The 12,397-nt window shown below is 42.1% G+C and overlaps 1 protein-coding gene across 2 annotated transcripts in view; it reads right to left on the minus strand.

Annotated features, from left to right (window-relative positions):
• LOC102388401 (histone-lysine N-methyltransferase setd3-like) overlaps positions 1-11,462 on the minus strand; it is a 23,248-nt gene extending 11,786 nt beyond the window's left edge. For both annotated transcript variants that reach the window (XM_025193842.1, XM_025193841.1), the window contains exons 1-5: positions 11,352-11,462; positions 8,914-9,006; positions 5,403-5,551; positions 4,674-4,746; positions 3,826-4,082 (exon numbers count right to left, since the gene is read on the minus strand). In XM_025193842.1, coding sequence (XP_025049627.1) covers positions 3,826-4,082; positions 4,674-4,746; positions 5,403-5,551; positions 8,914-9,006; positions 11,352-11,454 — 675 coding nt within the window. In that variant the 5' untranslated portion in view covers positions 11,455-11,462. The remainder of the gene's footprint in view (positions 1-3,825; positions 4,083-4,673; positions 4,747-5,402; positions 5,552-8,913; positions 9,007-11,351) is intronic.
• Between the last annotated feature and the right edge of the window lie 935 nt (positions 11,463-12,397).

Consider the following 12,397-nt stretch of genomic DNA (forward strand, 5'->3'; position numbering starts at 1 on the left):
CCGGGACGGCGCGATGGGCGGCCTCCCCCTGCCGTTGCGTGCACCCCCAGGGGAGGCATTGTGCCCCCTGGATTTGTGTGCAGGACTGCCCACTGCAGGCTTGGGACCAGGGGCTGCACCAGCCTCTTCCCAGCAGGGAAGCTGGGCTGGGGCTGTGCTTGGGGGAGGCCGAGCTGTGTGGGGCAGGCAGCAGCACTTGTAGTGGAAGCTACAGGGAATTTGGGGGTGACTACAGCCCACCAGGCTCCCCCTATCACCTCCACATAGTGCCCTGAGCAGAGACAGTGCTAGGGAGGGCTTGGGGGGCTATGGCCACCCCAAAATTCCCTGTAGACTCCCTCCAGCACCACCACCACTGTCCTTCCCCCACCCCTGCTGCACTGGGAAGAGGCTGGCACAGCCCCTGGCCCCAAGCCTGCAGGGCTTCCCTCACCCTGCACACAAATCCAGGGTGGAACATGCTCCCCATGCCTCCCCCCACAGGAGCCACCCCACTCCCTACTCCCTCAAACAACTAGACAACCTTCCTGCAGCTCTGTCCCACTCCCTCAGTCTACCCCCCCACCATGCCCCTTGCCCCCCAAATACTTACCTGCAGGAAGCTGCTCTCCCAGCTGCATTCCTGGCTGCTTGCATGCTGTGCATGCACATAGCATTTATTGATGACATTACTGGACAAAAAAGCCAACTGCCAATAATTTTAAATTTTCCTGTTACTGGTGTTGATCTGATATGTGACCAATATATCGGTGCACCTCTAGTTTGACAGGCTATTTAGAGTCTCTTTTTCCAGCAAAACAACATTTCTACGTCAGTCTTCCCTATTTTTAATAACCTAAGGCTCTGAGCGTTTAAATATTGACATGTACGCACAGCTTCACCATCAAGAATAATCCCATTGAAACAAATGGGACTAGACAAGGTAGTAAATGTAAACATCTGTAGAAGCAGTTGTAGGATCAAAAACTTGGTGTGCAGTTCTGCAAACAATTATTAATGGTGAGTAGTACTCTACTGTGACAATAACTTGTTAAAGTCAGTTTTACTTTTCAGACGACAGGATGCTCTGCACAGTTGCAATGGAATGCTTATACCCTGAAAGCACCCTTCCCACCTCAGACATGTTAAATCTCTACTGAAGTAGTGACTCATTATCAGGGATCCAGGTTTTCCATTTCCCTTGGGAAAATGGAAAAAAACGTGGATTTCCACTTTTAACTGAGAGAAACGTGGATTTTTTTCATTTTAATGGAGCTCTCTGGTAGAGTTCCAGCCTGCAAGGGGATGGGAGGAGTGGAAGAAAGGTGGGTCAGGCAGGGGACACCATGTGCATGCATGTGTGCACTTACACTTGCACAGGGCCACCAGGCAGCCTGGAGAATAGCTCCTGCAGGTAAGTCAGATGGGGGGTGAGGGGGGTGAGGGAAGGGGGATTGAAGCCTGCATAGGGAGGGAACAAGTTGGGCAGGGCTGGGGCTGCTGCCCAGCTGGGGCCCAGGGCCAGAAAGTGTGGCCACAGGACAGAGCCACGGAAGGCTCATCCAGGGTGTATGGGGTGGAACTGGTTCCTCACCACAGCGCGTGCTCCCAGGAGAGCACGTGCCCCTCTGGTCTGTGCTTAGGGTGGGGGCCGGCTGCCTACTGCGGGCTCAGGCTTCCTGCCCTGCTGGCTTCCCCCCAGGGCCTCCTACAAAGCCCAGCCGGTGAAACCTGGCGTGGCAGGACAGAGTTGGACCAGGCAGGGTAGCTCCAAGGGTAGCTCCTTGCTACTGCACACCCCACACCACCCAGGAGAAGTGTCCCCTGCCTGCTAGCAGCAGCAGGGCAGTGGCGCAGAGCTGTGCTTGTCACTGCTACCAGGAGGGCAGGGAGTACCTCGCCATGGCAACACAGCACTCACAGCAATGGCAATGAGCTTCCCTGCTCAGCCCCACTGCCTTGCTGTGCTGGATCTCACCCGCTGGGCCATGGAAGGCCTGAGGGGAGGGCAGCAGAGTGGGGAGCCTGAGCCCGCAGTGGACAGCCAGTACCCACCTCCACCTCCCAACACAGGATCCATTCTGGCTGTGCTGCCCATGGGGGAGGGGGAGTCAGGCTCCACACACCACTCCACCTTGGGTGGCAAGTGGGCCTTGGGTACTGCGGGGGGCAGCAGGCTGTGGCCACATAGCCTTGGCAACTGGGGGCCCCCTCCAGCAGGGCTGGTGGGGCTGTGGGTGGGAGAGAGGGGCCTGGACCTGCATCCTGGGGTGCAAAGGGGGCAGAGAGAGCTCTGATTTTCCATGATAAAAACCCAAAATCAAATACCAAAATTTATAGGTACTTAGAAATTATTTTATTATAGTGATTGAGGCACGGTTAGGCTTCCAAATTGTTTCAAATTTTTAAATATTAAGAAAACACATTGTGTTCAATTGAGAGGGTGTGTGTGTGTGTGTGTGTGTGTGTGTGTGTGTGTGTGTGTGAGATTTAATTTTAATCACGGATTTTTGAATTTTTAAATTCCTTTTTTTCAAATCTGAGATTTTGCAATTTTTAAACATAAAAAAAACAGGAACTCTGCTCATTATTTGTTTTTAAAAGTTATCCCCAAATTCATAAAGGAGTTTCAGTGCTTGACAAAATGGCATTCTAATAGGATGCATCCCAAGTTATTCTGGTCAAGGTTTTGCCATCTGAATAACTTTTGATCTTAGGTGACTGAAACAAATTATTAGCAGGAAAGGCCTGAATGACTAGAATTCTTTTTATTTTATCAAAGTTTGGAAAGTAGAAAAAAGATCAAAAGAAGTGCCCTCCAGTCTACCACCCCTATTGTGAACTTGAAAACAGTATCACGTGTCCCTTATATGCGGCTTGTGTCACAAGTAGCTCTTTATGCTGGCTACTGATCTTTCTTTAGCAAAGACGCACCACTATTCACTCATAATATTGATTGACATCTAAGCTTAATCAAAGTAGTAGCTCTCTTTGACTTGAGTTTGCAAACAAACTTTTAAAAACATACTTCAAAAGTACAGTGAAAAAAGTTAACATAAAGCAGTTCTTGTCTTATAATTCTACAGATACATTTTTCTACTAGACAGACACTACTTTTGTATTTAAAGGAAATCTGCTGAAAGTAATCGTATATTGCTATGCACTGATTAAAGACAGACTTATGATAGAGACCCAGGGGTATCAAACTCATCCAGCCATGAGGATGGTGAGGGTCACAGGGCTGGTCTATGGGCTGGATCAGGTTCACAGACCAAACCCCACGTGCAACAGATAATATCATGGGCCAGATGACAGAACTTGATCTGGCCTGCAGGCTGCACGTGACACCCCTGATACAGAAAATGTAATAATAGTAGTAATATCAAAGTATACCATATCAGCTGTTACAACATTACATATGCATGCTTCTGTAACAATCAAAGTGTAGCAAAACTACTACAAGTTTACCTTTTAACATTATCTTTTATGGGTCACAAAGCTATAAATTACATTGTAAGAGATTAGGTTCTCCCAAGTAGCAGTTCCTTCTCCTTTTAAAAGGAGTTAAGAGGTAGTTTTGTCCATACTTTTACATAATTAGTTGTTTCCTACTTCAATTAAAATAATTATTTTGCTTTCTTTTAAATACATTTTACATTTTAACAAACCTACTGACATGAAATTCCAACAGTATTTAACAAAAAAGGAGAAATTATGTAATGACTCAGATCTCTGCAGCTTTTTGAACTGAAAAGATCTATTCATTTATTGCCAGTGTGTTACTTCTTTTCTTCAGAATTCTCAATAACAACACTGAACACCACAAATTAAGTTTAAGCTACTTACTTGAATGACTTTGTAGAAATAGGCATATTGTCGAGCTGTGTTTTTATATTGGCTGAAGACATCATGTATGGCCTGAGTTGACTGAAGATACTGAACTTCATCTTCTTCAAAATACAGAGGAGTATTATATTCACTAGGGAGAGTTTGAATGTATGGCAGCCAGAAAGAATTAGGACTGGCTCGCTCACAAAGAAGATGAAATGCCAGTGTGATATTGCCCATGGCTTGGAGAATTCGATCTTGAGAATACAACGATGCTGAATTAATCCATTAAAAAAAAAGGAGGGGGGGAGGAGGGGGAGAAAGAGGGATTAATGACTTATGTTTTCCAAAGGCAAGATGTTATTAAATTTGTGTTAAATTCATATGATTCAAAATTATCAAAAAATATTGAGATTGCCAGCGTATGTAGCTGGCCGAAGCTGATTAAACCGAGTGGTAGAATAAATCTTAAAAACCTGCACTACATCATATATATTTTATCAAAAAGTTATGTTTTGGGTGTGGCTAGGAAAAAGATGAATTAAAAGGTAAGATATCAGCTCAGTAGTTTCATTTAAAAGCACACTTCATCACCAAATACTCTACAAACTGTTAAAGATATTCAGGAATTAAAATTCCATCCCCATTAAAATGCACACCCCACAGTAGGGTACCTGATGTACACTGGATAGGAAGGAACAGGGGAATTAAATTCTGGTCACTGTCACTTCAAAACTCTAGGTATTTCAAATCTGCTGTTTAGATTACTAAGCCATTCTTGTACTGATTTGCAGGCCTGTGACAAAAGACCCTCCACTGATATGGTCCTGCACATACTTTTCAGAAAGTTTAAAAGTTGGTCTTACCTAACACTGAATTTTTGGCAGATTCAACTGTCATCAGCAATTTCCTAGGAACCCAAAGAAACAGTTCTTCTGCCTGGGAGGAGGAGTAGAAGAAATAGGAGATGACAGAACAAGAAAATTCAAGGCTTAATCTATAATTTACGTGAAATATAACAAGAGTACCTCAAATATAAAAAGAACATCTTTTAAAATCAATTAAGAGGTTTTCCTCTCTCCCTTTTTTTAAATCCTAAAATTAAGCTTAACCAAGACTCTCCTACCATCTGCCACAAAGTAAATTGAAATATGATGGGCACTTTTTTACATTATGACAGTAAAAACCACAACACAAGTTTAAATAAACAAATGCACAAACTGTAGCAAGAAGTTAATACTATATCAGATGACCAGAAGACATCAGTATTTTTTTCCATTAACCCCAAAATTAATATTTTAATGCTCTTCTGCATGACACAGAAGCATGTGAGTTCTAAGAAGGGATGTGTAATAGTGAATAAATATGGGTCTGTGAATCAATATTTACATTTTCACAAAGCCTATCAGTTAATTATATGAAAAATACTACTCTAACATTATTTCTTGGGAACAGAATTTACAATAAAAGAATTAGTTCCAGTTAACTACATATACAATGTGCAGAAACTGAAATGGAAAAAGTATAGTTTCAGTGTCTTCCAATTATACTTTCAAACATGGTTTTCTAATCTAGTCAAATGTTTGCATGCTCACCTTTATCTCTCTTGTTGCTTTCAAACCAAATCCCTCTTCTTCAAAGTTAGCTATTTCAAAACCCTCTGTGGATGCTCCATTTTCAGTGGCCCACTTCATTAGGTCAGGGAAATAGTCCTCTCTTTTCCCATCAAAGGTAACAGACAAACCTATACACAGTTTTAAAAAAGACACAGAAATAATAAGATCCTATAGGCCAAAAAAATCTAATATAAAAGCTCATATAAACAAACTCTTAACTATCTCACAGAAGACCTTCTTTGAAAAGGCTGTCAAAACTAGTCTTTGTTGCAAGTGACTCAGCAGTATAACAATCATAATCTGATTTTAGTCAACCCAGACATTCTGCCGGATTTGCTTACCAGTCATCTTTGAAACATAGCCATTCAAAGTAGCCTGAGAAAAGGTATGCAAGAAAACCACCCTCCTTTTCTCATTTAACTGAGGTCAGAATGAAGACATCCCATTGCTGAGTGTTAATAATAAATGCACTAAGCAGAAAACGCAGGTAAATAGAGAGACAGTGACAGACTTTAGCAGTAGGCTACAACTTTAGCAATTTATTGGTGAGATGGGTATTCTAAAATGACTCCATCTGATCCTTCCTCCCCGTCATGTATCAAGCATTAACTTCCTCTAGTATGGTGTGCTTCAACTGTATAACCCAGGAATGACCAACTTCTGAGCAGCTAAGACTGCAAGCTGTTTAGTCACACACTGTGGGCCACACCTGGGCCACAATAATCCCCCCAGCCCTCCCCATTGCAGTGCTTGGGCCCCACCGCATAGGTATTCTGCACCAAACAGGACCCCTATGTCCATGAATAGTATGCAAAACAGCTCTTAGCCACTCCCTCCTCCACTGCATGGCAGGAGACCCACTGCACAGCGCTGATGGATGCTGGCTGGGATCCATAGGTCCCTGAGGACTCCAGTGGCAGCAGCAAGAGAGCAAAGGAAAGGATGGTGCCTGGTCCAGGAACCTGGGGCTGCAGTGTATCCCTTTAGGGTTGCATGTGGTCCACAGACCAAAAGTTGGACAGCACTGGTATAAACCTTGATTACCAGAAGATCCTCCTAAGGCTAACCCTAATATACAGCTCTCCTCCAGATCCTTACTACACTCCTCCCATGAAGGCTTCTTGTTTCCACTTCTCCCACAAGCATAAAGTTATAAATAAAATCCCAGGTTTTATTTATCTTTTGCATGAGGTGGCCTCCTTAACCTTTATCTGTGCTGAACACCACACAGAGGGTTTGATCGCACTCCCTAGCCCCAGCCCAGATCCAGTCTCTCGTGTCAGCCCCCTGCTTCTGACAAATGCAGTCATAATCCCCAAGAAGCTGAGGCCAAATGTACTGAGCACTCATGTGTATGACTGCCAAGCAGTCTGCAAAGAGATTCTAATTAAGCATTGATAAATCTGTTCATGATGAAAAGAAAACTTTAGACTATCCATTTAAGGAAGTCAAAAACTTACTGATTTTACTTTGACTGTATATTTTAAAACCGACTTCTATTATAAAATGACAGTACAAGCATTGCTAACACTCTAATCTTTGACAGATACATTAATAAGAAGTTGTATTTGCCATCACTGACAAAATAGTTTTTTAATGAAGTGAGAGTTTAGTATATAGTATAGGGCTGAGACACTTCTTTCATTTCATCCTAACTTCTGTTTGTTATCTTTTGTTGAACATATTTAGAGCTGTTGCCTCACACTTCACTGTGTAACTTCAACAGAATTTGATAGGTGTTTACATTTTCTAGGATATTAAATGAACAAAGCACAACATTTACTACTGTATAAGGCTGAAGGATTGCATTTAGAATTATTCTATGCCCACTGCAGAAACACTCCTCCTGTTTACAATATACATTTTTCCTATTCAAAGAGTGTTAGCAATCACTTAATGTTGCATGTACTGCTACGAAATGCTTATACTGACCAAAATATCATTTCTTTTACATGTAAAATTTTGCTCAGAAGCCATGAAAAACATTAAAAAAAATAAAACTGTAGGTTCTTATGAGCTCATAGTGAAAGTGTTCTAAAAACTTAACTAATTCGGCTTCATAGCCTCCAATCAATTCTATTTAAGAGCACTGTAGAATGCACACTTAAGTATGTGCTAACTGGCACAATTCTTCTAATCATTTAAAACTTGTTTGGTAAATCAAGAGTAGGTTGTTCGAATTAGTGATATATGCCACCTGTTAGATACATTTGTATTTTTAGTGACACAGAAAACCCTCTGCAGCCTAACTGCTATGCTCCCTCCAAATAAATGAAACTGGGGAAAACTATATGCCCACCACACAAATGTAAATGAGTTACCGGAACATGATTATTATGGCTAATCAGTTCTACATTTTCACTGCAAAACACATCTGGTAATGTAACATTAAATATTCACACTGCTTCCATCCTCCGTAAGATTCTTTTTGCCACTATACCACTCAAGTTGAAATGCAAAGAAATCAAGTAGCATGGGCCCCGATCCAATTCCACTTTTAGGCAGGTATGTAGTACTTGCACAGATAACAGTTAACACAGTTGCACAGAACAGCATTTTAGGCCACTTATGCAGATTACTGACATTACGCCCTTTAGAAAGGTTTTCCTGAAGTCATGAAGAACGCTTTTCATACCTTTTATCCCAATACTTTAGTAATTGGGGCACATACCTAGGACTTGGAAGATCAACATTTTAGGCCCCCATCACCCTGAGGGAGTTTAAATCTGTATCTCCCACCTTCCACTAAAAGTGCCCTTATTCACCAGGCCAAGGGCTAGGCATGGCCAAGAGAAAACTCCACTCTTCCTATTGAAACTGGTCCCTGTGGGGCCAGAAACAGGGAGTGTCTCAGTGACAAAGACACTGCTCTGGAAGATGAGCAGTCCTGGACTTTGGCCCCTGCTCTGCCCTCCCACCCCCAGCTATTTCTGTGTTTTGCATTTAATAGTCATTGGATAAAAATGGACATACGAGTAGCATAGTTTTTGCCCAGTTTCAAGTGATTAATGCAAATCACTGCTGCTACTAACGTCTCACTCAGAATTCTGTCTTTTTGATAAAGAACTCTAGTCACACGTTGGCTACAGTGATATTATCACAAACGTATTTACTCGGCCATTAGGAAATTGTCCTATAATTTTTTTTCTTTTTAAATAAAAATGTCCTCCTTTTCACACAACCTTTTAAAGGGGGAAAAAGATAGTTATGCAAGATGTAAGATTTGCTTGTGGATGCCATACTGACTTCAACTTTGTGTCAGTCTAGTGATCTTGTCAAATACTATTTTTAACTAGCATTCTTTCCTATGTTTGACAAGATTATTTGGGTAAATGTGACATCTTTTATTAGACCAACTAAATAGTTAGGAAAATTGTTCTTTGCTTTTCCACATCTGATTAGGTATTTTGCATAGACGACAGTGGAATGAATGTTGTGTGTGTGTGTGATGCAAGAGTCGCACAACACTTTACTTTGTTTTCATATCCACCTTTTTGTTTTTTGCGGATTTTCTCAACAAAAGCTCGAATCTGCACATACTCTTCCCACTCTTTTCCAGGACCTGGGGTTGGGCTGCTGCATTCTGGAAACAGAAATACTCATATAAGAACATTGTTCAATGGAATATACTTCATTCAGCAGAGAAGGGCCTTGCTTTCAGTTCCCTTTTACTGAACCTGACTGGGAAATGTTTCTTCACTTAAAACACAGGTACACAGCATTTCCTACAACATTATACATTTCCCAACTTGGATATGTAGATAGCGGATGCTTGAAATTCTCCTATATCACTTGCTTTAAAAAATGTTTTATTTTGATTCATTTGTTTATTTGCCTTCAGAAATAAGATCAAATACTGAAAATTATATAGGAGGAGGAAAAAAGGGACAGAACTAGCAACAGAAGGTTTTTCTGAAATGGTAAAGATATTTATTGTAACGAAAAAAGGACAATACAGTGATGAATCACCAAGAAGATAAAGCTTAGTATTGCACATATTTAGCCTGCCTATTTTAATACAATGGTGTAAGCATCCCTATAGGGGAGAACTAAAAGAAATCTTGTTCTGGACTACATCAACAGCAAAGATTACCTTACTAAACCAATTTGAAAACTAGACTTTCATGCTTGAAGATAATCTTTGCTTTCCAAATATTCATTTAAATTAAATAAATGATGAAGAAAACGGCATGCTCACTTAAGTTGCACTGCAGAATTGTTGATGTAGTCCAAAACAAGATTTATTTGGGGGGCAGGGGGAGGGGGTTCCCCTATAGGGATGATTTACACCATTATGTTAACATAGGTAGGCTAAAAATTTATTGATCATGTGCTCTGCCAACTTATTGTCTCACCAGCCTGAGCAACAGTGATTTCAAGACTTTTTAGCACAGCACATTTGAGTATATTCAACAATAGTAAGATTAGGACACACTTTAATGGTGGTGCATGCTGTTGCTGCCACTGTTGTGCCAATAGTGTACACAGAGATCAGATTTTTTTTACTGCCATGTCATAAAGACCTGCTGTCCTTCAATAACCAAATTATAAAACCATCCAAGTACCATCAAAGCTGACAAATTCATCAGTAGCAAAAATTTGACTGATATTTTAAGCAAAGAGAAAGACTGGGAGAAATCATTGGGTGTGCTCAAAATCCTTTAAAGCAGGAGTTTTGCTCTATTCGTACAGTATCTCTAGGAACCAGAGCTGAATAATGAAGCTACATAAACAAAAGATACTTTAGCCTCTTGAACAGAGATGTATCAATAAAGAACACAGTTCTGTAAACTTGTGTCAACATTTCCACAGGTAATCCCTAGGGGTGTGTGAAGCGGGCAGTATTCAATTCTGATTTGGCCCAATGCGCGGGACAGTGATTCAATTAGCTGATTTGGATCACTGTCCCGATTCAATTCTGATTCAGAGAATCAGCAATTCAGTCATAGAAAGAGCTTTATATGTTTTTTCTACAAGTGCAGGATACTCCCATGGGATGCTCCATCTGCCCCATCATCTCAGCATTCATGAGCTGCGCCTGGTACCTCGAGGTATGTAGAAAAAAACCCATATAAAACTGTCTATGGCTGAATCGAATCAGAGGCTTCCGATTTGATTCGGAGAGATTAACGGGTCTCCTGATTCGATTCAGATTCGCAGATCTGGCCATCAAATTGGGCCAAATTGAATCAGCGACTGAAGTTTTGTACAGCCCTAGCAATCCCCCCTCCTTCACGTGGTACCATAAGCCATTCATTCAAATATTTTCCATTTTGTTAAGCAGAACTGTATAATCCTCAAGAGGTTCATCTAACACATGTGCTTTACTGCAGAGATAATTAGTCAGCTCCACAGTAAAACATAACCATCAACACGTGCACCAGTATTAGGGCACAGGACACTAATTAACCCCACTGTAAAAACAGGGGACAGTACTCTCTCATAACAGAGTACTTAACTGCACTGAAACATGCGTAGATGTTGACCAGCTGGGGACCAGCACAAGCCTGCTCCCCCTTCGGCTCAAATTACTGGTGTCCCATATGCATGTGTAGATGCTGCACCCAGGAGCAATTTATTTCAGCTCAAAGTGCTCCAGAGTTAATCATTTTTCATTAATTGCATATGTAGATGCACCCACGGCCAGCCAATTTAAACAAAGCTGATTTGCCTAGTAGGGTTGCACAGCATTTTTTTTAAATGATATAGGCACTATATAGGTAGGAAGAATAAGCCTGGAGACTGCATGAAGTATTCTACCTGACACAGACTGCATTATCCAAATTGAAATTTGGACTAATTTGAAAAAAAAAATATTCCAAATAATTATGCCACCTGAAAAAAAACTGCATTCATTATTAAAAGAACATAAAGATATTTTTGTTCACTCTGTACACTCTCCCATGGCGTTAGACAAATTAAACTTACTTTGTAATAATTCGTTTATTAGATTCAACATTTCTTTTGGAGAAACTGTTGCTGTGGCTCCTGTACCTGACTTCTGAGTTTTGACTCTGCTCTTCTTCCCCATCTTCCAAACTAGAAAAGAAAAAAAAAGGGAAAAAAAGGACAAATTGTCTCAGATTACTAAGCAACAAAACACTAATGGAAATATGAAGCAACAGAACCTAACTAATATTAGATGCTCAGGAAAAACAAGCATCAGAGCTCTCTCTTACCCACAGATAAGAACGCAGAAAATATTATTTAGAGAGCCTGAATGCAAGACAGGCAGCTTGGCACGTTTGAAATAAAAGTTCATGAAGTTTCCAAATAAAACTACAGTTAACATTACAAAAGGGTGGAAAAACATATAGGGTGCATCCAGATGAGTGTGCACGTGCCTCTCGCAGCATCTCAAACCCCTTTAAGACACTGCAAGAGGCATGTGCGGGTACAAAAAAAAAAAATGTTCTCCGCACTGCAAATATGCAGCACGGGGGAAAAATGAAACCCCTGGATATCCAGGGGTCAAACACCCCCCCGGGGGGAAAAAGTGGGTCAGGACATGGTCCAGGACCGTGCCCTGAGGCAACCAGAGGCTCGGTCTGCCACACAGACACTCTGGTAGCCTGCCAGAGCGTCTCTGTGGTTGGCCCTTTCCCCAGTGCTGAAGCACACTGCCTGCCCGTGTGGGGCAGGCAGCGGTGCAAGCTGCAGGGACCTGGACCAGCTTTGTGCCAGGTAAGTAGGAGATTGGGGGGGACCCCACCTGGCCCCAGCCCCCATTCATTCCCCCTATCCCCCATTTGTTTCCCCCGCCCTCCCCACACTCACTGGCAATAGGAGAGAAGGAGCAGGAGGCTTCACATGCACCCCCTGAGCGTAGCGGTGCACCCCTTCAGACTTCAGGCTGCTGCAGGTGGTGGCATCTGCGGGCAGTCAGCAATCACCGCTGACACTGCTGGTGGCGTGTGCGGGTGGTCACCTATCCCCGGTCGGCGCTTGCCACCCCTGCCCCCCCCTATGCTCCC

The sequence above is a fragment of the Alligator sinensis genome, unplaced genomic scaffold, assembly GCF_000455745.1.
Source record: "Alligator sinensis unplaced genomic scaffold, ASM45574v1 scaffold1346_1, whole genome shotgun sequence".
Classification (NCBI taxonomy): Eukaryota; Metazoa; Chordata; order Crocodylia; family Alligatoridae; genus Alligator; species Alligator sinensis.